The sequence below is a fragment of the Paramacrobiotus metropolitanus genome, unplaced genomic scaffold (assembly GCF_019649055.1).
Source record: "Paramacrobiotus metropolitanus isolate TYO unplaced genomic scaffold, Prichtersi_v1.0 Parri_scaffold0000049, whole genome shotgun sequence".
In the NCBI taxonomy this organism is placed as follows: domain Eukaryota; kingdom Metazoa; phylum Tardigrada; class Eutardigrada; order Parachela; family Macrobiotidae; genus Paramacrobiotus; species Paramacrobiotus metropolitanus.
In genome coordinates, this window is record NW_026570269.1 from 888,791 (window position 1) to 911,193 (window position 22,403).

General features: G+C 40.9%; 4 protein-coding genes across 16 annotated transcripts; 2 read left to right on the forward strand and 2 right to left on the reverse strand.

Moving 5' to 3' along the window:
- Positions 1–1,391: 1,391 nt before the first annotated feature.
- LOC129591897 (uncharacterized) lies at positions 1,392–5,415 on the reverse strand. The gene is made up of 6 exons (XM_055487757.1): positions 4,948–5,415; positions 4,609–4,798; positions 2,902–3,105; positions 2,471–2,767; positions 2,237–2,324; positions 1,392–2,176 (listed from the first exon to the last, which is right to left on the reverse strand). Exons 1-6 carry the CDS (start codon positions 5,124–5,126, stop codon positions 1,722–1,724), a joined length of 1,413 nt encoding a protein of 470 aa, XP_055343732.1. The 5' UTR covers positions 5,127–5,415; the 3' UTR covers positions 1,392–1,721.
- A 193-nt stretch (positions 5,416–5,608) lies between these two features.
- Positions 5,609–9,775, reverse strand: LOC129591898 (sterol-4-alpha-carboxylate 3-dehydrogenase, decarboxylating-like). 13 transcript variants are annotated; one of them, XM_055487762.1, is made up of 7 exons: positions 9,629–9,755; positions 9,313–9,405; positions 9,118–9,222; positions 8,419–8,838; positions 7,641–8,016; positions 5,915–7,242; positions 5,610–5,838 (listed from the first exon to the last, which is right to left on the reverse strand). In XM_055487762.1, exons 4-6 carry the CDS (start codon positions 8,812–8,814, stop codon positions 6,902–6,904), a joined length of 1,113 nt encoding a protein of 370 aa, XP_055343737.1. In that variant the 5' UTR covers positions 8,815–8,838; positions 9,118–9,222; positions 9,313–9,405; positions 9,629–9,755; the 3' UTR covers positions 5,610–5,838; positions 5,915–6,901. The 13 variants fall into 13 exon arrangements, with proteins under 13 accessions (XP_055343740.1, XP_055343742.1, XP_055343741.1 ...); XM_055487763.1 differs by having other exon boundaries at positions 9,577–9,714; XM_055487765.1 differs by lacking the exon at positions 9,629–9,755 and having other exon boundaries at positions 5,609–5,838; positions 8,419–8,832; positions 9,313–9,511.
- Positions 9,655–15,391, forward strand: LOC129591896 (medium-chain acyl-CoA ligase ACSF2, mitochondrial-like). The gene is made up of 12 exons (XM_055487756.1): positions 9,655–9,974; positions 10,039–10,192; positions 10,291–10,428; positions 10,621–10,889; positions 11,515–11,758; positions 12,059–12,326; positions 12,414–12,579; positions 13,728–13,879; positions 13,958–14,065; positions 14,189–14,337; positions 14,558–14,834; positions 14,897–15,391. Exons 3-12 carry the CDS (start codon positions 10,343–10,345, stop codon positions 15,092–15,094), a joined length of 1,917 nt encoding a protein of 638 aa, XP_055343731.1. The 5' UTR covers positions 9,655–9,974; positions 10,039–10,192; positions 10,291–10,342; the 3' UTR covers positions 15,095–15,391.
- Positions 15,392–17,064: 1,673 nt separating this feature from the next.
- Positions 17,065–22,395, forward strand: LOC129592032 (lipoma-preferred partner homolog). The gene is made up of 10 exons (XM_055487972.1): positions 17,065–17,335; positions 17,988–18,266; positions 19,364–19,579; positions 19,741–19,842; positions 20,520–20,587; positions 20,728–20,775; positions 21,210–21,296; positions 21,570–21,613; positions 21,826–21,930; positions 22,011–22,395. Exons 1-10 carry the CDS (start codon positions 17,185–17,187, stop codon positions 22,138–22,140), a joined length of 1,230 nt encoding a protein of 409 aa, XP_055343947.1. The 5' UTR covers positions 17,065–17,184; the 3' UTR covers positions 22,141–22,395.
- The last annotated feature ends 8 nt before the right edge of the window (positions 22,396–22,403 follow it).

Below are 22,403 nucleotides of genomic sequence, written 5' to 3' on the forward strand. Positions count from 1 at the left end.
AAAGAATGAACACCTACAGGAAAGGAGAAACGTACGGATATGACTATGTACCTCCCGTGTTTTACAGTGTTACGGAAATTAATCTCTACAGCAGCCGCTCAGATAACCCGGCATCTCGCTGCAGAAAATTGTTAGCCGAACAAAAAGCAGAAATGAACAAACCTGATCTGTTAAAACCGCGGACACCCTACATCACAAAATTAAACCAAAATGTATCACATTCGACGAATTCCGCAGAAGGTGGAATTATGTGAGACATTACTGAGTGAAATTTTAACGGAACTGTTAACGCCTACATTACAACCGACAACCGAGACTAAAGCATCTTCGCAGTCAACACACACTTCCGTTCTGCAAGAAGTGCCAAACATTAAATATTCGCCACCAATGATATTAAAAGAAAAATTAAAGGAAATGGTTTCCATAATACAAAGTATTCGCTTGTCTTCATTTTACCAGCGATTAATGAGACAAACGCATATTATTTTCCCAAACGCAACTGCACCGACATCGCACGAAACCTCCACTACTTCCCCACAGCACCGGATAAACGCGGAAAATTTCCGGATACCGTGAGGGACCCCTTCCCAATCCCGGACATATCCAGCGGAACCTGATTGTAGGATTCTTCCGATCGCCGGATGGATTCTCGTGGTAGTTCAACGTGAGGGACCACCACGCCGTACGTTAAGGATCATCCCGGACCATTGTGTTGTATACTTACTAATTCCTAACGCTTTATTTTCCTGTTTTCTTATTCTTTTGTTTTGTTGTCTTGATGAGACAGGTATATCTCATCGCTACCGTGAGGGATGTAGCGATAGTATTTGTACGAACGATAAGACCGCCCAGTTATGATGAATCATTCCATCGCGTTATGAATTTGTCCACTTTACCGGCTAGTTTCCTTTCTCATGGACTTCTAGAATTCAGTCTTGTGCTCAGCTTGCTACAGCTTGCATCTACTTGATTGTTCCTCTTGCTGAAACCCTTGCTTACAACCTTGCTGTGTTCTTGATTCCCTTGTCATTAAACATGCCTTGAGTTACGTTGTTGCGTTTGACCGCTTGGGATGAACTAGCGTCATCCCAATCGGAGCCACCTGTGTAATTGTGTACATCAGTAAGAGCGTCCTCGGCCAGCATCGTTGCCGGCCGTGCCACCTTTCACACCAACAGCCGTTTAATCGTGGTAAAGGCTGATCGCCACCCCACTAGAACAGTAGCCAGATAGGCCACTGTTACAATACTGTAGACAGTAGTGTTCACTAGATTTCCGGTAACCCGAGCGGGCGACGCGACAATGTGGAAACAAGTTCAAACAACAACGCCGAGATCATTTAATTCGCTATCTTCTACCTTAAAAAATAAAAACCACTTCAAAAATCAGATCATTGTTTTTATTATTTCTTGCCAGTATACCATTCTCGCATTTAAAAAAAACCGAATACCAATAGCACCATAAAAATTATAAAAGAAAATGAACTGAAGATATCCATGATTTGTAAAAGATTCGCCATAAAAAATACTGTAAACGCAAGATCCTAATTATCACTCAATTCACTGTCCGTAAAATTAGAAACTCTAATAAAAAGCCTATCCACATGAGCCGAAATTAACTTTCGCATCAGGTATAAAAATTACTACTGGGTAGTCAGAAATCATCAAAGGCAATCGAACCCTCTATTTCCCTCACGTCAACCAAAACAAGGAAGTTGCTTTTTAAGCCATCGTCTTGCGTCCAGTCGCTCGCAGACTAACTTTGTTCACTTTCAAGGCTTGCTCTTTGGCTCGACGAACTGGCCGCGCGCTAACTACTTCAGTCGGAACACTCTCGCTTTTCATGTTCGTAGACCGCAGCGGAATACTGGAAGCAACGGAATGAAAGCGTTGTACTACGGCAGGCGAACCGCTTCCGAGTGTCAGACGCTTTCTGGGATTCAAGGCTACCGGCACTTCAGCAGGTGCAGACCGCTTCCGCTTGTTTTCCCGTTCAGCCGGTGTGACAGTGACATCCTCCCGCGAATCCACTGTGCCACGAGACGACGGTGAGACGGTGGATAATGATAATGTGTTGTCCGGAATTAATTTCTTATTGGCCGAAACTTCACCAACCTTTTTAAAACTTGCAGCCCACACTAAATTCGGCCCCAGACCAGGTCGTTGCGAATAGGCTTCTACAAACCATTTAGCGTTTAACACGTGACCGAGTCAAAACCAATGCTGTTTATAAATACCAAAAGCCGCAAGTTTTTCTTCTGGTGAAACCGCGAGTTTTTGCACTGCGTATTGCAAGCACTCCACAACTTTTTCGTCCTCCAGGCTCTGCAAAACTTCAGTTCAGTCCAAACTATAATTCTATAGCTGCAATAAACTACGTAATAAACAAAAAACTGACAAAAATGAAACCTCATCAGACTACAAAAAAAGTTCCGTAATTTTTGAAGTCTTTGCAATTAGCATGCACGTACCTGCGCCAGGGTCCATTTTGCAAACTTTAACAGGATGATGCCAGGGGAACAGGAAAACGTCCACGTATCATCCACCAAGCCGCCATCGGTGCTGACACTGGCGGTTTCCGCGTTTTTCGAAGCAGAATCGCCGACACTGAATGTTCGCACGGCTCCTTCGTCCTTCACGGTGTAAGGAAATGCTTCAGCCAAAGCAACGGGCAGTGCCCCTTTCGTAGGGAAATTTTCACTAAATACTTCCAGAATGTATTTCCAGGATACGCTGTTCAGATCGCTCAGCACATGTTTCTCCTGGGCCTAAAATCACAAAATTTCACTAAATTCCAAAACACATTCATGGTAAGCAAATGTGCGATAAGACTTTTTCGTCAAATCATTCCACCCCAAACGACAGCATAAAGTACAAGTTCAATTTGACTGCATCCTCTTACAGCTAAAACACTGGCCAATTCCACAGCGACGCCGTAGGCGGCTGTTTTGCAAGCGAGTCCAAACTGTCCTTTCGCGTCGTCCGTAGCTAAAGTGTCCAATAAGTCCAAAACTTGGATCAGTGCAGGATATTCCAAAGGAGAACAGGCTCTGGCTCGATAATTGCCCAAAGATACCGCAAATGCAACAAGAACTTCATCATCAATCTAAAATGAAAGTTGGCAGCATTTACAAAAATATAACTTATCAACGGTAATCACGAAGCCATAAACCAGGGGTGGAATGCCAAAGGGCATTTCGGCACATGAATAATCAAACCAAACTAAATCAAGGAACAATAATAATAAAGTCACTTCTATGCGCCCCAAAAATTTCCGGTCTAAATAAAATGGTCAATAATTTAAAGTGTTATAGTACGGTAAAACATAGTAGCAACGAATCCGTAATGTTGGTGTAAACGTGATAGAAGTACAGACGAAGCAAGTACTCTGCATTGCAAAATGACAAATCTTGTACTAGTACAATGCAGTGCAAAACATTATAATTAGTATGGCCCACTAGCCAGGCGTAATACGTTTTTAATTCAATAGAAATTACTGCAGTATTTCTTAGTTAATCTGATACAAGGCAAGAAAATCGTAATGTTCCACGATTATTGAGTGAATTTGCGAGGTTTACTGCCGCATTAAGGAAAACAAAAAGAGAAAACGCTTACTTTTTTTAACAAAACATACAAATGCTTTAATTTTCCGCGATGACCATGAAATTTCACTCAATCTCTATGTTAAAATTTTGTAATATGCATGCGCAAATTACAAAATGAATCAAATTTTATACTGAAAGGGTGATCAACCACTCCGCCAGTTAATTACCTACACCATAAATGGCTTAGTCTTAAAAATTCCTGTATTTTGCAGACCAGTTTGGGTTTCGCGAAAACCAATAAAGCTGACAGCAGGGAAAACTGTTCTTTCACGATCAGATACAACAGCAGAGGAAACGAAATCGGTGCGGAGATTGCTACAATTAATTTCCCCAAAACCAGAAAACACTTGACTGAATAAACCTCTATAGTTGCGGCAGTGTACCAGCGAGATCATTCACGCTGAATAAATACGGAAACCGCCTCGGAGTCGAAAGCGCGTCCCAAATAACCACGAAAAACCTGATCTCAGGACTCAGAAAATCATCAATAATAGTAACAACAAAAGAAACTTATAACATTCGCGTAAAACGAAATGTAATCGTACCGGTTAAAGTTCAGTCAGAAGATGTCAACGGTGTACCACTAATACAGTAGCATGAATCCGAAATGTGCCAGTAAGTTTGGTAAATCTCAGTTAACGACATACTAACCACGATTAATAAACTGAATCTGAAAAAATGCATCAAATTTCGCGGAAAACTTAAACACAGTAACAAAAAATTCCAAAAATAGATTCCAGCGGCAAAATTAATTTTTTTTACTAACAGAGGTAACAAAAAGGTAAACAATGAAATAACAAATTCTAACTGCAATTTTTGGGGCATATAGCAAATTAACTATGCGCCTTAAAATTTTGGGGCGCATATGCCGCATAGCACTGTCGTAATAATAATGCCTACAAATGATACTGAGCAGTGTACTGATTATGCATAGAACCAGAGAAAGTTCTACCTTTAGTGACAACACTCGCCGCCTAAATAAATTCAAAAATCGGCCTACCCACCTCTAAAAACTTAGCAGCATTAATCAACAGCGGTATATCGGCATATTTGGCACGTAGAAATCCAAAATACATGGCATCGATCCACGATCTAGCCTGCTCATACGGAACGTGATCGTCCAAGTCCACGGTTCGTGATAGCGTCGAACGACAAAAGGGTTTCAAGTACTTCGAGCAGGACGCAACAACCAACCTAGAACACAAGCAGTCGTTGGATGAAAAACATGCGAAGATGAGGTTGTTGATTGTCTGAGATCCCAATGCGCGGTATTCTGCATCAATATAAATTATATAATGAGTGCATTCTGGTGCAGCTTGAGGTTGCGTCTGCTTACGGCTTACTTGTGACACAAGATCTCCGTGGTCATCGGCGCATCGTCAGCTGCACTGCCATATTCCCCTTGAGTCTTTCTGGTGTTTGCAACAATGATTAAGTCATGGAGGGTTCCTTCGCGGTAACATTCTTTCTGAAACTCTGAAACTCCCGACCACTGCTTGACGTCCACAATCAAGGTATCCATGTGAAGATGGGAAAATGTGACAAAACCTGTCCAGCAGTGAACTGCCTCTTAATAAAATACCAGAAAGAAGAATTCTATTGTTGCAAAAGGCAAGGCTAAAAGCAGCACAAAACGTATATTTAACAATATATTTGTATGTTCAATTTATTTCACCCAGGACTGTAAGGACGAAACAGAAAGCCGAGGCAGTTCAGTGAGTTCACAAACGACACAAACGCTGCACAAAGCACGGTCCAAACAGTCGTATCTGTGATTCTGTCACAATTTCTGTGGTCCGTGTTTTTTGTGAAAAGATTTCCTTACCGGCTCCTGATGCATTCTGGAAAATACAGGTGCTGATGTGAATGCGCTCTATAATTTGCACAACCGCCTCAACGTTCATTACCGCATGGTGCCGAATAATCCTTGTAAATACAGTAATAATCCACACACCCAAAGGGTGGCAGTTTACTGAAGTTACACGGAAACCAAAAACTCATTTAAAAAACTGGGAAAGTAAATTTAAAGCACATCATCCCAACAAGGACGAAAAAGAATACCGAATTCTGAATAGAGAAATATTACGCGTAAAACCATAGCGGGCATACAGCCTGTAAACAAACTGTTCAGTTTGCTCGAGATCGACAGCGGAGGTCAGAGCTGGTGTCTTTGTGGGCTCTTCAGCTTCGCCCCGTTCCAGAGCACTGCACGACGACGCCGGCGTCAAAGGTGCCTATGATGAGATGACCGACTATGGCATGTTAACATAACTTATCGGTAACGGAACTGAAATTAGAGACGGTACTTACAGTTACAGGCAGTGGCATCGCCGGTGGTGGCGTCTTAAACTCCGTACTGTCCAGTTTCCTTTTATGATCGGATTACAGATCGCGGCGATGTTTTAAAATGTCAGTAACATCCGCAATATTGGATGGATCACCACCGGCTTCAGGATTGGCAACATCCATGCCATGCCATGGATTCCATGGATACCAACAACTGGCAACAAGACGCGTTCATCTGCCAAACTTCCATGCACAGCACTGCCCACTCGGATCGAATAGTAGTATGAAGAGCTAATACATCAAGAACACAATCATGCCACAGTGAAAGAAGTCCATTAATTTTAAAACAGATTCATTTCTGCGACTTGTATAAATTTTTATCGCAATTTTCCGGAACAAGCAAGCCTGTGAATTCCACCGGATCACAGAATACTGCTTTCCCTTGATCAATGCCTCCATGGCCGGAACGAAACCGTTCACGTAAAATCCCAAACAATCCTTAGTATTATTATATTTTTTACATACTCCATCGTAATGACTGCACAAGTACGGTAATAAAGAGAATTTGCGCTTATTCCCGTCATTTTCTTTAGGCAAAGCTACGAAACATACTGCCACTTTGAATAACTTTCCCAATTTCTTTTTATCGGACTTCTGACCTTCGGAGTTTAAATTGAGAAGTTCCAGTCTTTTAAGACTACTGGGTTTCTGGCACTTGCTGGTTACAGTAATTAAATTGTAAGTAAGTATCATTCCTGAAGTATTTACATCTATTAAGTATTCAGTTCTATAATAAGTGATTCTTTCGTTATTTGTTGCTGTACTACCATAAAGAACGATGGTTCCCCTGCTGTTTAACCTTTTTCTTTAGCGTAAAAATTTAATCCGTACTTCAAGCTTCGTTTAAAATGTCATTTTGAACCAAATGGAACTACAACTGTAAGTGTCGCTCAGTATCAAGTATGCAATTTTTGAGCAAAGCAGGAACCTTAAGAAAAAAACACAAAAAGGTCATAAAAGCTTTTTCAAATAAGAAAAATGGTCTAGAGTCAACTTTATTCCTTGGTCCAAGGTATACACTGGCTGGTATCCCAGTAGTGTCTTCGCTTTTTCGCATGAATAAGTATGGTGGGTGCTAATAAGTGCCACTCGCATAGGCGTAAAGGTGGGCTGCCAGCTGACGAAAGGACTGATCAGCCGGCTGAAGAACGACAGAATCGTAGCAATAAAATACACGATCCACCGGGGAATGCACAGCTTTGGCGATTCATACCCAAGGCCATTTAAAATGCGCGACATGAACTCCCAAAACAGGATCGGCTCGTCATTTGTTATATGGAATGCGTGGCCACCTAACAAGTTAAAAAAACAAAATATAACAAATATAAAAATTAAACAACATCGACACAAAAAGAAAACTATCAGAGAATATTACAAGGAGAAAGGAACGAAATGCGAAGCTATGAATAATGAATACCCCACACGGCACACAATTTTAAATTTTTATCAAGTAAATATAGTGCTGAACAATAGGTTATTGTACCGATGTAACGTACTCAGGGTAATGATTATGAAAATATGTATGGATATTATGAACGAATGACTACGGAAAAGGTTTACTGTTTACTAAACCAGATTTCCAAAAGTGATACATTTAGAATTTTACGGAGATCTGAGATAAAGGAAGTTAATTCATCAAACGATAAATATTCAAGAAGCGAAGAGAGTAATTCTCAAGTCTCATAATTACCCAAGGAAGGATTTTCCCGCAACTTTTCCGCGGCCAGAACTAATCCATGCACCACATTCTTCACATAAGTAAAATCCACAACATTATGCCCATCCCCAACTATATATTTCATTTTCCCGGCTTTTGCCGCATTAATCAGCACCGGAACAAGATTGGGATCCCGTGGACCGAAAATTCCATGCGGTCGGACGGCGATCGTCAAAAGACGACCGTAGTTGTACATGTTCGCTCGCAAAATCAACTGTTCCTGGTGAATTTTGGTTGCTGTATAGGCGTCAATGGGATGGACGGCGTAGGGAGTATCTTCATCATCCCCGAGGATATCTTTTCCTTCGTACACGACGCTAGCACTGCTCGTAAGGACGAGTCGACTAACCTGTGGTTTACAGGCGAAAATTTCAGATCGCATTTCAAGTCGCAAAAACAGAATTATCTGTTTGTTGAGCAAAGTTAGCAAACAATTTCGATTCACTCATAAGAAATCAATTTTCAGCCTTCAACTTTACGGAATAAAAATTGTATCAAAAACAGAAGGAAAATAAAAGTTGAATTTCTGCAATTTTCACTACTCGTTTTTAATTAACAACTAACAATTTTTTCCATATATCTGTATTTTAATCAAGGACAAGGTGAATCTACCAAATGTAAATTCGTCAAACATTAATAAAAAACTTAAACACTCATGTTCGAGCGCGCATAAAAGTGCGCGGATTCTAATACCACTAAATTAAAATCCACAGCACATAGCTATCAAATTTTATCTACATAGCCGTCGTACCTGTGCTGCTTCGCAAGCCGCGATCACCGAAATCGTTCCTTCAACATTAACCTTCCTGAACAACTCCTCGTTATTACTGGCCGGAGAAGGAGACGCGCAGTGAAAAACGACGGAGCAGCCGTGCATGGCATGCACGAGAAGGGCCTTATCACAGAGATCTCCCACGTGGAACTCCACTTTATCGTCCTCAAAGGACTGCACAATGTCAAATACGCGCACATGCCAGCCGCGCTCCTTCAGCTCCTCTACGAGATGCCTCCCGAGAAATCCGCAGCCTCCGATTACCAAGCAAGACTCATCCGAGTGACTGCTGGATGTTCGACGATTTGACGAAGTCGGCTGTCGGTCTGCTGGCAGTGCTGCTTCATCGCCGCGATCTTTCCGTGGTCGAGTCATTTCAGCCGTCACCGGTATCTAAAACTGCAGAATGCAGAGCTAAGCAGACACTGAAAGGAAAACACACTTTAACACAGTAACGAAATAAGGAATTAGCGTGACTGCCGTGACAGAATCTCGCATCGACAATGCGAGTCGGTCGTTCATCGCAACGAAGCATCGCATTTTAAGCAGCGACAAGAATTGTCGAAAAAAGGGAAGACCTGGAATACTTTGCAGGATAAGCACGAATGCACTGAATCGGATCCGTCAAAAATACTTGACAAGTGAGTGCAACAAGCTGTTGACTTACTAAGCACTTACTTAATTTCTCTGGCAAATTATGCTATCCCGGTATCCCGTATAATCACAAGATTTACTTCATAAAACGTTGACGCTTTTCTTACTTCAAGGAACGTAGAACCATACCTAATGCAGGTAGCAGGTAATCAGATTACTAGTAGAAAAATGCGAGAATTCGCGCCTAATACTACTTACTCAAAATTTCAGTACTCGTACCTATTCGTTTAAGTTGTGAATTGCATGCGCCGCTCGACTACAGCGCGGCAGCCAAGAAGTCGATGAGACAGATCAGCTGTTTCGATTCACTTCCTGTGAAGTGTAACCCTTAATAATATGCCGCTATGGCTCAAACTTCAAAGATCGAATAATAGTACGAGTACATGTACCAACTGCAACTAATACGACACCGGATGCATTCAACAGAATAAAATAAGGTGAAAATTTTGACAGGTCGCTTTACGATATGCCATAAGTACTTACAGCAGCATGCCGGAAGGGCCATAATCGCAAGCATTCTTTCGATTACACTTACTTTACGAAGTACTTATTTTCCTTGCGGAAATCTTTGCAAAAATATATCCTGCTGGGCAAACCCTTTGAGCTCAATTAACTAACCATAAGCTGTAATAATACCAGATTTTGTGTATTTGAAAAGTTGGAAACCGCCAATAAGCACGCTTTGTTAACTATTGTAATAATATCGCGGTGCTGGGACAGTGAGTGAGACACACCTACCCGCAGCGCATACACAATACACTTAACATATTGTACAAAATAAATATGAAACAGCTGCTCTGCTTGTATCATACCGTAGCTTGCATCCATAGAATGCGCTACGATAACAATTTTGTGAACGTGTCATTCTTCTCTAGCTGCAGGTATGTACGACACTTTTTTGTTTGCGCTACGATAAGATTACGATAAAATTGTTTTATCTTTTAGGTTAAAGACAGAAATGTAATTTCCTGGCTTTTGCTCATACTTTTTTGATGATGTACACTCATTTCTTTAATATTTCATAGTTTCATTTTCCGTTGTTATATTATTACTGTGTCCAGCATTCATCGTACAAATCCTACCCACAGGATCCACCACGGTATGCAGGCACGCATTAGCTTTACTCGTTGGTTTAGGATTTGGGCAGTTTTTCGCGGATCACAATTCTTACTCCAGTTGCGCTTCTAATTATTTCAGGCCCAATCCAACCGAAATTTGGTCATTTCCAAGTTAAAGTGGACACAAAGAAATGCGGCAGTCAAGCGTGCTGAGAGTATTTAGAACCGCGGATTTGATCTGGAACCAACACAGAGCCCAGCTGATACCTCAAGCTCGGTAAGAAATACATTTAATGTGAAGCAAGCCTAAAGTAACTGTGCTAATCATCGTAACGAGTTCGCAACGCAACAGGTGCATAACAGTTACTAATAACTATGTATTGCATGCTTATGTATTGCATTGGATTTCTAGATTCCACAGGGCAGTTGGAGATTTTAAGTGTAGTGCAAATCTTTTTCATAATTGTAGCTCTCTCCATATTTGCATTCCACAAGAATACAAAAAGCGTCCTGACATCAAGCTGAAAGAGAGCTATATTCATCAGCCCTCTGAAATTCCTTACCTGGCGACTACATTGGGTCGATTAATTGATTATCAAGCGGAAAAAATCGGAGATCAGATTGGTTATGTCGTGAGTTACCAGAACGTGGAAAGGACCTACGCCCAGTTGCAACAGGATGCAGAACAGCTGGCCAGTGGACTGCTTGCGCTGGGGCTCAGCCCAGGCGATCGACTGGGTAAGTAAAACAGGTGTTTATATCAAGTCATGTAAAGCATGTTTCTAATTTTTAATGCAATTTCATGCTGTTTGCTCATTGTTTTGGTTATCACTATAGAGTACTTAATTGCGCTGAAATGGTGTTAATGATGTTGTTATAATTATTTACATACGTACTTGCGTTGTATAGAATTTTAATCTTATTTCTTTCGATATTATAAAACTTTACATGATGCCCCGTTCAGAGTGGGCTAGCGTTTGCGATTTTAATTACCGTTGAAATATTAAAACACCTCTACGAAAAGTAATTTCATGTGCCAACGAATCGTTTGCCTTCTGAGTAAAGAGCGCATGGTTCGGTAAACAAGTCACAATTGCACACTGGAACGCGTATGGGGTTTCTGCATTATTCCGTGATGTTTGCTTTACCAAAAACAACTACTTTACAATTAATTCTGCATGACTCGCAAAATTTTTTGAGTTGTATAGCTTTGACCGAAATACACTACCGGTAGTTTGTATACGTTGTATTACGCTATCGCAGTATCGCACATACAGATACGCTGCTTATCGGTCAAGTGTAGTTGACTTTATTGCAGCTGACTGCTGAAGTGCTGATTGATTATAATTATTTATGTTGTCAGGCATCTGGGGTCCCAATTCGTACGAATGGATCGTTACGATGTTTGCGGCATCCAAAGCCGGTTTGATATTAGTCAACATTAATCCAGCGTACAAAGTCTCCGAGTTGGAGTACTGCTTGAACAAGGTCCAAGTGAAAGCTATTGTCGCGGCAGAAGGTGTGGCCACACTAAAGTATTACGATCATTTGAAAAAAATCTTCCCCGATATTGAAAAAAGTGATCCTCACAAGTTACGAAGCACGAGGTAAAAACCGGGAGCAGTGATCTCTTACAAGCGACGTGTTAACGGTTCAAGCAGGAATGCCTTCATGGCCATATTGTCAGGCAGAATGTAATGTACAAAAGGATAGATTGATCATTTGCAGATAATGACAAATATAGCTGTCTAGCGAAATTTTGTCGTGTATCTTTCACGAAAACGTTGAATATAGAAGAATGCTGATTCGAGGATAAATTTGTAAAGGCTTCTTTGCTTTCGTCCGTAAGTTCATAATAACCAAATGCATACGCCGTATAGAATACGGATTGTATTTTATATTGGTAGAGCTCCTCATCTTAAACACGTCATCATGATGACCAACCGTCCAAGGGACTTCCCGGGAACGATTCCTTACTCCGAAGTTCAGAAGATGGCAACGCACGAATATACGCAAGTGGTGCATAAAATCAATCAGGAACTGCAGCCTGATGCTGCATTCAACGTTCAATTCACTTCCGGGACGACAGGATCACCGAAAGGCGCTACATTATCTTCGTTCGGCTTGATGAATGCTGCATATTTTTCCGGTCATCGCCTCGGTGCTGGAACTGAGGTAAAGTTATTTTGTGGGTTCCGTATTAACGTACATAATTGTATTTTGATTGCTTATTTTGCGATAGATTTATGTTAATGTTTTCAGTCGCGCTCAATTGTCTGCCCCCTACCGTTGTATCACGTGTTTGGCTGTGTTGGGAATCTGGTATTGGCGACAATATTTGGAGTAAAAGTTGTGTTCCCTACTGAAAAATTTGAAGCAGGCGCAACACTGAAAGCCATTCAGGATCAGGAAGGAAACACGGTTTCAGGTAATGAAATGTCATTATTATTTTTCAGTTTACAATTTGTTGTATAGTGGTATTTAGTATTTACCGTTACTAACTTACTACCCTATGTTCGGCCAGTGCGGCAGATATGAACGTTTTCTTGCTGCTGTAAACCGCGGCTACAGACTGGACTGTATGCACACCGGTCAGCGCATTAGTTGCATAAGCGGGTCACCTTTAACGGCATTGACCCCGTACTTTATCAAATAGTTTCCCCCTTCCATTCGAATAGGGTCTGCAAAAACTACCCTCACGAGGGTCCCCTATTTGGAAGATCTAAATAGGGTCCCATACTTGAGGGGTTGAAAATATACACTGGTAACTCCAGAACACTAGTTGATAAATATTTAATACGGTAATCATAGCTTTCAGTGGCTGCTCATTTGCAGTCTTCATTTTGGTGAGTTAGTACAGGGGCTCCACGAGACCCCTGACGACCTCGGGACATTTTTTTAGAGCAAATCTGACCTCGGGATAATTTTCAGCGCATTTTTCTGATATAGAAACCATTTCTCAAAATTTTTTTCGGAAGAAAAAATTTCTGACTGCCGGGGCCCCACACGCCCCTCAAATACCTTGGGCGGTTGCAATGGCGCCACAAAAATATCTTTTATTTTGGCCTTCTGAACACTTTTTCTATTTAAATCGATATCGCTGATTCTGAATATGCTATCAGAAAAATGGTTTAATTCGAAGAAAATAATATTTTTTCGATAAAAACAAAATTTTGCGAAATCAATCCAAAAATTTTAAAACTTAAAATTCTTCTTTCGTATAACTAAAACAATTTTTCTGACAACATATTCAGAATCAGCGATATCGATTTACCTAGAAAAAGTGTTCAAAAGGCCAAAATAAAAGATGTTTTTGTGCCGCCATTGCAACCGCCCAAGGTATTTGAGGGGCGTGTGGGGCCCCGGCAGTCAGAAATTTTTTCTTCCGAAAAAAATTTTGAGAAATGGTTTCTATATCAGAAAAATGCGCTGAAAATTATCCCGAGGTCAGATTTGCTCTAAAAAAATGTCCCGAGGTCGTCAGGGGTCTCGTGGAGCCCCTGAGTTAGTATCAGATACACTTTGTAGTGGGTGCCAGGATGTGGCCTTGGGATAAATGAGTTTTTATTATTGCAGGTGTCCCAACAATGTGGCGTGATATGTTGGACCATCCGGAATTAGCGAAATTGGATTTAACGTCTTTGAAATTTGGCGTTATGGGCGGTGCCCCTTGTCCTCCTGAGTTGGTTAGGGAAGCTAAGCAGAAAATGGGCATTGAACATTTTACGGTAAGTTTGATCAGTTTTATGTTTTATGAAAGCATGAAATTCAGTCGTTTGCTTTCTGCTTATTTACCCACTTCAAAGTGTGGTTATGGCTCAACCGAACAAGGACTGTCGACTTTCGTTGGTTACTTGGGAGATCCACCGGAAGTGTACACAACCACGACAGGCTTTCCCTTAGACCACGTTGAGGTGAGTTCACGAAACCATACTACAGGAGCCACAAGTAAAAGCGACAACGCCACTGACACTGTGAAATATTTTTGTTGTATTTTCAAGAAAGGAACAAACGATAATGTGACAATTTTTGTCTAGGCGAAAGTTGTGGATGCCGATGGAAAAGTTGTGCCTATTGGTATGACTGGAGAACTTCTCACACGGTCGTTCGGCACAATGCTGGGTTACTGGGGGGATCAAGAAAAAACTAGTGAGACCATACGGCCTGATAGATGGATGTATTCCGGGTAAACAGCCTATAATTTATTTTAAATGTTTTATTGAATACGGTAGCAGACACGAGAAATGAGTCTCCATGTTATGCAATTATACCTGGGGGTCAGTTTATTTTCGCGGTTATACCTGGTGATCAATTTATTCTCACGATTCTACCTGGTGTAAGTTTATTTATTCTCCTGATCATCGAACTGTACTGCATTATCGAAGTGTACGTAATTATTCTTGCAGGGATTTGGCAACCCTTACCGTGGACGGATATTTGAAAATCGTTGGTCGAGTAAAAGATATGATTATTCGCGGAGGAGAGAACGTCTACCCTGTGGAAATCGAAAATGTTCTTCACGAGTGTGGTCTCGTGGACGATGTGCATGTGTGCGGTGTGCCGGACGAGCGAATGGGCGAAGAAATTTGTGCATGGATCCGACTGACACCGGGTGAATATCAACACGATCCCAAAAACCGAGAAATTATTGAACACGAGATGCGGTGCTTCTGTCAGAAACACGTGAGTTGTTTTTTTCCGAGACTTATGATAAATTTCTTTTAATTTTGTTCGTGATGTTGCAGCTGGCGAATTACAAAACGCCAAAATACTTCGTATTTTTCAAATCAAATGAGGATATTCCCATGACCGTTACCGGAAAGGTGAAGAAATTCCGTTTGACGGAACTGGCGATCCCAAAGCTTGGATTGGATAAGCTAGCTGAAAAATCGGATGCAGAGAACAAAACAGCTGCGCCAGAAAAGGTCGCTGCAGTTAATTAACACGTATACTGAAGTACTCATACTGCATGCCAATCAATTGCTCCAAAAGTGTATAAATTTTATTTTTTCAGTCTTTTATTTTGTCATTGATTCACTTATAGTATTACTAAAAAGACATTATTAATTCCGCTATTTGGTTGTTTTACCCAGTACTTGAGCTATGATAGAAATTTTGGTTTTCTGTGGTATCATTTTTGCTGTACAAGAATCATTGCCATGAAGTAATGCACCCGAATTGTTCACATTCCAAGTGGGAATAAAAAGGTCCGCTAAAAACTGCTGAGCGGAATGAGTGGATTATGCGTGACAAGTGTTCGGAAGTGTCGCGTGGGCTGACTGATACGTCAGCCATTGGTGAGATGTCAAACGGAAATCAAATCACCGGTTCCGTATTCCTTTTTTGATTTGTTTTTCGATTTCAGCAAGTTGAGCTGCTCGACTCATATCACTAGACAATAATCGATGGACTTCGCCAAAGATTGCGAAATGACAAAATTGCTTAGGCAAACATACAGCATTTGAGCCGTAGTGAATTATAAACGGTGCGTGTCTGGAAGTGCACTATACTGCTATACGTAGATATATCTATATTATGCTTATGTACAAATATACAACTATATTGGTTTCCGGCTTTCATGTTAGCCATGAACTTGTGTTGTAAACTTTTGTTTGATAATCTGTGCAGTAATAAAATTATCACATGTTTCAAAGTTTGCAGGATTTTTCTTTTTTTCACGGCAAGTATTACAAAATAAGTTTTATATATCTTGGTTCTCACAGGACATCTTTGCTCAAATACGGCATACTGAAAATAAAACTTCGCGGGTACTGCACCACAAGCTTTGGAATGATATCGATGCTGACAAATAATGAATAAAGTGGCAAAAGAAAGTTTTTGTTCTTCCAACAACACTTTATTGGTATTAACGGTGTGTTTTGCGTTAGAGACCAATAATTACGTCATTCTGTATTTTTTGTGCGTTTTTGTCATATGAAGTAACTGCGATATTTTTCGCCTAAGATACTAAATGAAGGTTTAGTAATATCGAAAGCCGGTCAGTTGTACAGGAAGATAGTGTTGAATTTGTCAAAATTAATGGAACATTGCTATGCTTTATAGTTTATACCACTGTACGGTTTAGAGTACAATACATATAGTATTATCCTAATAGAGTTTTAGGGAACCGACCTTCCGCGTTTTGCGGTCGGTACACATTTCATGTCATTTAATGTTGCGTCTGTTGGACTGCTGTGCATATTGTCAGTTATTCTCTGATGCCGGGTAATCAGTTTTAAAATGTTATTCGATTATGACACGATGATATCCGCTTATTGACCATTCTTTCTCCATTGAGAAAAGTGCTAAAAGCCACAACTAGAGCGTGAACTGCGACATTCAAGTAGCCTGGTAATGCGAAAATTAAAGAGTATTCGCCTACACATCGGTGAGCAAATAACCCATAAATGCTGTGCATCCCACAGCAATTTTCGTAGAAATAGTCGAAATGACTGCAAATAAATGATGGATCTGTTCCTGTGACAGTGCCACAGTTGACAATAGGATCGTACAAATCTCAGTAAATCGTAATAAACAGAATACCAGAATCTCGTACACAGTAAAAAGAATCTCGCATAATTATGTTATCTCGTATTGTGGATAGCACAGCAACTGGCTACTATAAAATGAAAAGTTATAGCAAAGAGTGCATGAAATGCGCGTAAACGTCTTTCAAGAGTCAGAATGATAATTATGAATGTCGCTGTACATGTGTACGGCCCGGCGCCCGGGCAGCTGCAAGACAATGCTTACAAAATAGTACAAATTTGGCCGTAAAAGACTGCTGCGCAAGACTGCCGCGGTTATCTGCCTCATGGCTATGGACGCACACTTGTTCTTCCCTTTTGGCTTTTGTATTCAAGACAGCAGTAATCGCCAGCGTACATTCCTCGACACAAACACAACTGCATACTGCACTATAAAGTATAAACCGCGGCAGTGCGCGCTTGAGAGGTTCTTGTCGTTGGCGTTTTTCTTCAAGATTTTTCTCTCCAGTGATTTTGTTTGCGCTTGAGTTGATGAAATAATTATCATGGCTGTTTATAGCGGCAATGTAAAACCGCCACCAACGGCCGCCTCATTCTCTATCATTCGTACAAAGCAGCCGGACTGTTTTCCCGTCTTCACCAATCAAACCATGACCGCATCCAACAGGAATCCCTCTGCGCCGCGGACGGGTCCAGGTAAAGTAGATCTACGCACGAAACTTGTCGATTTGTTTGTGAGCGGGAAGAGAATTTCATCGCTTCACATTAGCGGGATGTTCCTGTCATTGCGCGTAATATCAATCGTCAGTTATGCGATTGACCGACATCCGTAAAAAAGGATGCGTGGACCAGCTAGTAGGCTAGTAGTATGCGTGAAATTAGATCGGAATGGAAACATCTAAACAGTTTCCGTAGAGCTATTCTTAAACGTTTTAAAATACATTTTTGTATCTGTGAACTGTGCACTGTGTCCAAATCGTTTAGCATTTATATACTGGCTTTAAAATATTAGTTAGAATTTGCTACAGTTTTATTGGCTGGATAGCGATGACTCACGCGTACGGCGACAACGATGGTATATTTAAAAAACAGCGGTAGTGCCGATGAGTGTAGCGTAACCACGGCTTCCCAGCCCACTTTTTGCTCGCTTGACGTTACGTTACCATATAATAAAAAGAAAGTGCCAAAAAAACACAAAAGCCAAAAATAGACCTGTGGCTGCATAGTAAAGACTGAAGAGGTTTTTGACTTTGTGTGTGTTTATGCACTTGCCATCTATACGGGGACCACCTACTAAGCGGCAGTCAAACTCAAGCGTTTTTATGCTCACACGGGCTTTTTTCCCCAGGACCAATATCGCAATATAATTCCGCGGACGACGATTATCACCCTAATCCAGCCACGATGACCATGGTATTGGGCAATAATGTCGCGGCTAATCGGGAGATGGCCCGATCACCGTCGCAGAATGGATTAACGTACGAGTATTTCTCCATTCCGGCCAGTCCATCACCGACAGGATCTAATCGCTCTGCCACGGATCGCGAACGATTGGAACGGAATATTGAACGATGGGAAACGGAACGCACCACCCGGCGGAATGTCTATCCAGCCGGAAATGGGACAAGTGAGTTTTTTAATGCCGCTGCTTAGCGTGGATTAGGGTGTAATTGATTTTACCAATGTGCCACTATTTTGCATAATTGCGTCAATATCAAAATGGAGCGATTTGGCTTGTGAAATTGTAGTTGCCGATTATGAATTAGGATAGGGTTTCTACTATTGCATAAAAGAATTCAACCCAATTGATAACAGTCGTTTTCTTAGAATTATAAAAACATTATTTAAAAACTCTTGCAAAAAAACATTTATGCCTGGTACAATTAATGACAGAATATATATTGCGCTTTTAACAGTTGTCGTAATTATGTTAAACCTGTGACCGCAAGATACAGTAACCGACGCTTTATTTCTGTAATAAGAAGTAACCGCACATGTCGCTTTCGAGTGCTAATTTATGTACCCTGCGCTCGCGCCAAAACATTTCCTTATATGTTTATTGTTTACTCCTGCACGGCTCCGAGCAAAAACAAATGAACAATACTGCGGTTGTAATTCTATTACGACGCTCGATGTGTACGTTATACAAAATCCAACAGACATTGTACAGTTTTCTGTGGTCGTTACTGAATCCGCCCCAACGTTTTCCATTAAATTTGGTCGCTTTTAAATGTTGATCCTTTGTAGCTGTATAGTTTAATACGTGTTTGATATACCGTGGTTTCGTCGGAATCTTGGTTTCCTTATTAATTGCTAAAATATACTCTAATTCATTCTGCCGACGCTCGATCTGTGCTTTCAAAAGTCCAGTTATTCCACTAATCATTTGAAAAATGTATTATTCCGAAGTTACGGAAGTTTCTGAATACAGTTCAGGTAAATTGCTTATATCTGTAGAACAGGGTCCGCGCACATTCGGTAGATACTGAAATGATGGCATTATATAAAAACTCTTTTAGGTATTGCGTGCTACATTAATTTTAATTTATCGTCATTTTACCGAAAGTGCACTGTTATACTATATATGTAATATTTGATAGCATGTTTATGGCAACGCAAAGTATCCGATCGCGACTGCGTCAGTATGTAAAATGTAAATCAGTGACTGAACCGCCTTACAAGCATGCTGGTGAGATTACAGTAGTAATTAAATATGATTTGTAGGTCTGCAAGGCGGAATTAGAACCCCACAAAAAATCTCCGACATTCGTACGGCGTACTCACGCAGTACACCAACTATCGGGCCCGTCTCACTACCGGCGCCCGGTACGAAGAAAAAACAACTGGAACGGTCGGTGTTTGAGAAAGAAGCGGAAGTGAATGCATTGACCAATCTTATGGTCACGAAGATGAACATCCCACTGGATCCCAACTCTTACGGTGCGCCCGAATAATTACACATTATCCGCCTCTAGACGTAACACAGCGCAGTAGCGCATGATGCGCTAATTATTAGGTGCCCAATGATCAATGTTCACTTGGCGTGTCCGGTGTTGTTCCATTGCACTATTTAAACCGCGACACCGTGTGTGTTTTTGTAGGTCTGTGCACAAAGTGTCTGCGATCGGTTAGATTCGAAGAGGAAGGATGTACGGCACTGGAGTCGTTATACCATACCCGCTGCTTCTGCTGTGAAAAGTGTGGTGAGTCGCATGAAGGTTTTTAATTATGGATGGTTACGCGTCTTTATCGGGTTGCCGGGCTAATTTGCATGTAGATTATCAGTTTATTCCACTGATGACGCACGACTGCCCAGGGACGGGAATTACCATAATAATGTGTTCTACGAGGGGATAGCGCGGTTTATTGGAGTGTAGTGTTTTTTTAGTCGAGAGACCACTCACCGCTCACTTAGCGGTGCCGGAGGGCACTGCTCACCCGAGATACAGTTTGTTTGGGAGACGTTTCTATTTTCCCGAAAACGCGCCGCCTCTACTGCATGACAATTAATATGTTTTATTCTGTGCCTGAAACTTAATGCAGCGAACAGTTGAACAAATTGACGTTTATGGTTCTTCTTTCGTTGAAATTCAAAATGTACAGTTTCCCGTGTGTAAATTTTTCCGCGTCACTTTACCCTCGCAAATTTTCGATTACTATGCATATGTAAGTTTGCACCGGGTTGCGCCTTTGTCCACAGCTTGAAATGCGTGTGAGCAGGGTAGTCATGCTTTTGGTGCGACTTGCAAGTACACCTACCGTGATTTGCTGTTTCTGTGACCTTTATTTCAACGATCTATTTTGACCATTTTCAAGGGGATGGGAGATGTATTGCTTATTGTAGCGATTCTTTTAGTAATATTTACGTCGTATGTTGCAGGAAAAGCCCTTAGAGGAAGTAGTTTTTATGTGATCGATGGGAAGGCTATGTGCGAAGCTGACTACATGGTAAGGAATAGTCACTAAAAGTATTTTCGAAGTCGATTTCCTGTCTTAAGTTGCCCTTGATCATGAACTTCTTAAGATTATAGATCTGCTGTGTAAGCTAATGTAGCCATTTGTTTACTGAATTTCTTAAATATCCACAGGACAGCCTTGAAAAGTGTGCAGCCTGCAAAAAGCCCATTACAGAGCGCGTAAGTGCATCTTCAAACAAACATATGCATCTCTTACATAATTACATAAACAATCAGCGCTATTTTGAAACCAATTATGGCCATTTAGAAATCGTTAAAATATTCTAATGAACGTTTACAATAACTGCCTTTGTGATGAACATCAGCGATTGCGCAAGAGATATATCTTGGGGTGAACTTCTCTCATCCGACGACGTCAGCAAAGGAACAGCAAATTTAAACAGATAGTAAATAGAGCAAACATAAGGCTAAAATTGTCGCCTGTGCAACCGGCGGAATGGCGTGAGAAAAGTTGCCAGCTGGTTTTTGAAAGCGTGGCTATATTGGGTACTGTAGTGTTGTTAAAATGAAAACGGAAGCACATTTCGTGAGTCTCTTTTAGTTATACTAAAGGAGAAATGTTGCCCGCTAAGCGCCTTTGCCGGTTGATTTAGATTCTTCGCGCTACCGGGAAGCCCTTTCATCCGAAGTGTTTTGTGTGCGTTGCGTGCAAGCAGTGCTTGGATGGCATACCGTTTACGGTGAGTTATTGGCAGGCGATCAGTCTTCAGCTTTTTTTCACTGGTTAATTTATGGATGACGAATTGACTATCGTTAAGACAAGTTGCATGACAATTGGTATTTGTTGCTCAAATACCACTACAGTAGCGTATGCTACAACTGCGAGATCGATTGTAATAGCTACAGTACAATTATATTCTATGTTGTGTTGTGTACAGACACATTCCAGTTTGTGTCAATATTTATTGGTGTTCGCGGGTACAGTATATCTTTGATTTGTTTGTTAACAACAGGTTGATGCCAACAACCAGATTCATTGCATAGACGATTTCCATCGGTAAGTGTAATAATTTCACGAGACATTATTACATAGAATTAAATACACATAGTATTAACCTAAAATAATAATATATGAACCTAAACTGCACGCTGGGTAAAAAATGTATAAGTTGATTACAGTAAAAATATTGAACCTGGTAGTAAATAATGTGATCTTACAGAGTTATAGTATTAGAGAAATAAAATGGGCTTACGTTTCCTTTGCTGCAGAAAATTTGCTCCGCGATGTTCAGTATGCAGTGATCCAATCGTACCGGAACAAGGTCAAGAAGAGACCGTGAGGATAGTTTGTATGGATCGTAATTTCCATCCCAAGTAAGCATGGATCACTTATTTTACCTTGACTGTATGGGGTCTGTGTCTGTATATTAAACAGATTGCCAAATTCGTTGTAGGTGTTATCGTTGTGTGGACTGCAAGACAACTCTGAGTTCGGAAGAAGAAGGCCGTGGATGTTATCCCATGGATGGACAAGTGTTGTGCCACAACTGCAACATCAAGCGTGTCCAAGCCCTAAACTACTGAGTACCCGATTTTTAATTACTTTTATTTGGCGGTTTTTAATTTGTGCCTGAGAATAAAACTTGCGCTAAACCATAATTATTATGTCATGCCTTATGATTAACTTGACTGCTGTATAAAATGCTGCGAGAGAATTTATATTTGCACTTACAGAATTTAACTTAACTCTTTATCGAAATTACAATTATACTATACTTTATTCGCTTTGACCATATTCTTGGTGTACTGTGATGTGGATTTATATAAAGCGGGGTCGGTCTGGGGCA

Coding starts and splice junctions, on each gene's coding strand:
- LOC129591897 (XM_055487757.1), bottom strand. CDS start 5,126: ATGGATACCTTGATTGTGGACGTCAAGCAGTGGTCGGGAGTTTCAGAG. Junction 3,106..4,608: donor ATGCTGCTAAGTTTTTAGAG/GTGGGTAGGCCG, acceptor CTTTCATTTTAG/ATTGATGATGAAGTTCTTGT. Junction 2,177..2,236: donor AGAAAAACTTGCGGCTTTTG/GTATTTATAAAC, acceptor AATGGTTTGTAG/AAGCCTATTCGCAACGACCT.
- LOC129591898 (XM_055487771.1), bottom strand. CDS start 8,814: ATGACTCGACCACGGAAAGATCGCGGCGATGAAGCAGCACTGCCAGCA. Junction 8,017..8,418: donor CGGCTTGCGAAGCAGCACAG/GTACGACGGCTA, acceptor TGTAAACCACAG/GTTAGTCGACTCGTCCTTAC. Junction 7,243..7,640: donor GCGGGAAAATCCTTCCTTGG/GTAATTATGAGA, acceptor TTAACTTGTTAG/GTGGCCACGCATTCCATATA.
- LOC129591896 (XM_055487756.1), top strand. CDS start 10,343: ATGCGGCAGTCAAGCGTGCTGAGAGTATTTAGAACCGCGGATTTGATC. Junction 10,890..11,514: donor CAGCCCAGGCGATCGACTGG/GTAAGTAAAACA, acceptor TTATGTTGTCAG/GCATCTGGGGTCCCAATTCG. Junction 14,338..14,557: donor GATAGATGGATGTATTCCGG/GTAAACAGCCTA, acceptor TTATTCTTGCAG/GGATTTGGCAACCCTTACCG.
- LOC129592032 (XM_055487972.1), top strand. CDS start 17,185: ATGGCTGTTTATAGCGGCAATGTAAAACCGCCACCAACGGCCGCCTCA. Junction 19,580..19,740: donor ACTGGATCCCAACTCTTACG/GTGCGCCCGAAT, acceptor GTGTTTTTGTAG/GTCTGTGCACAAAGTGTCTG. Junction 20,776..21,209: donor AAAAGCCCATTACAGAGCGC/GTAAGTGCATCT, acceptor CGGTTGATTTAG/ATTCTTCGCGCTACCGGGAA.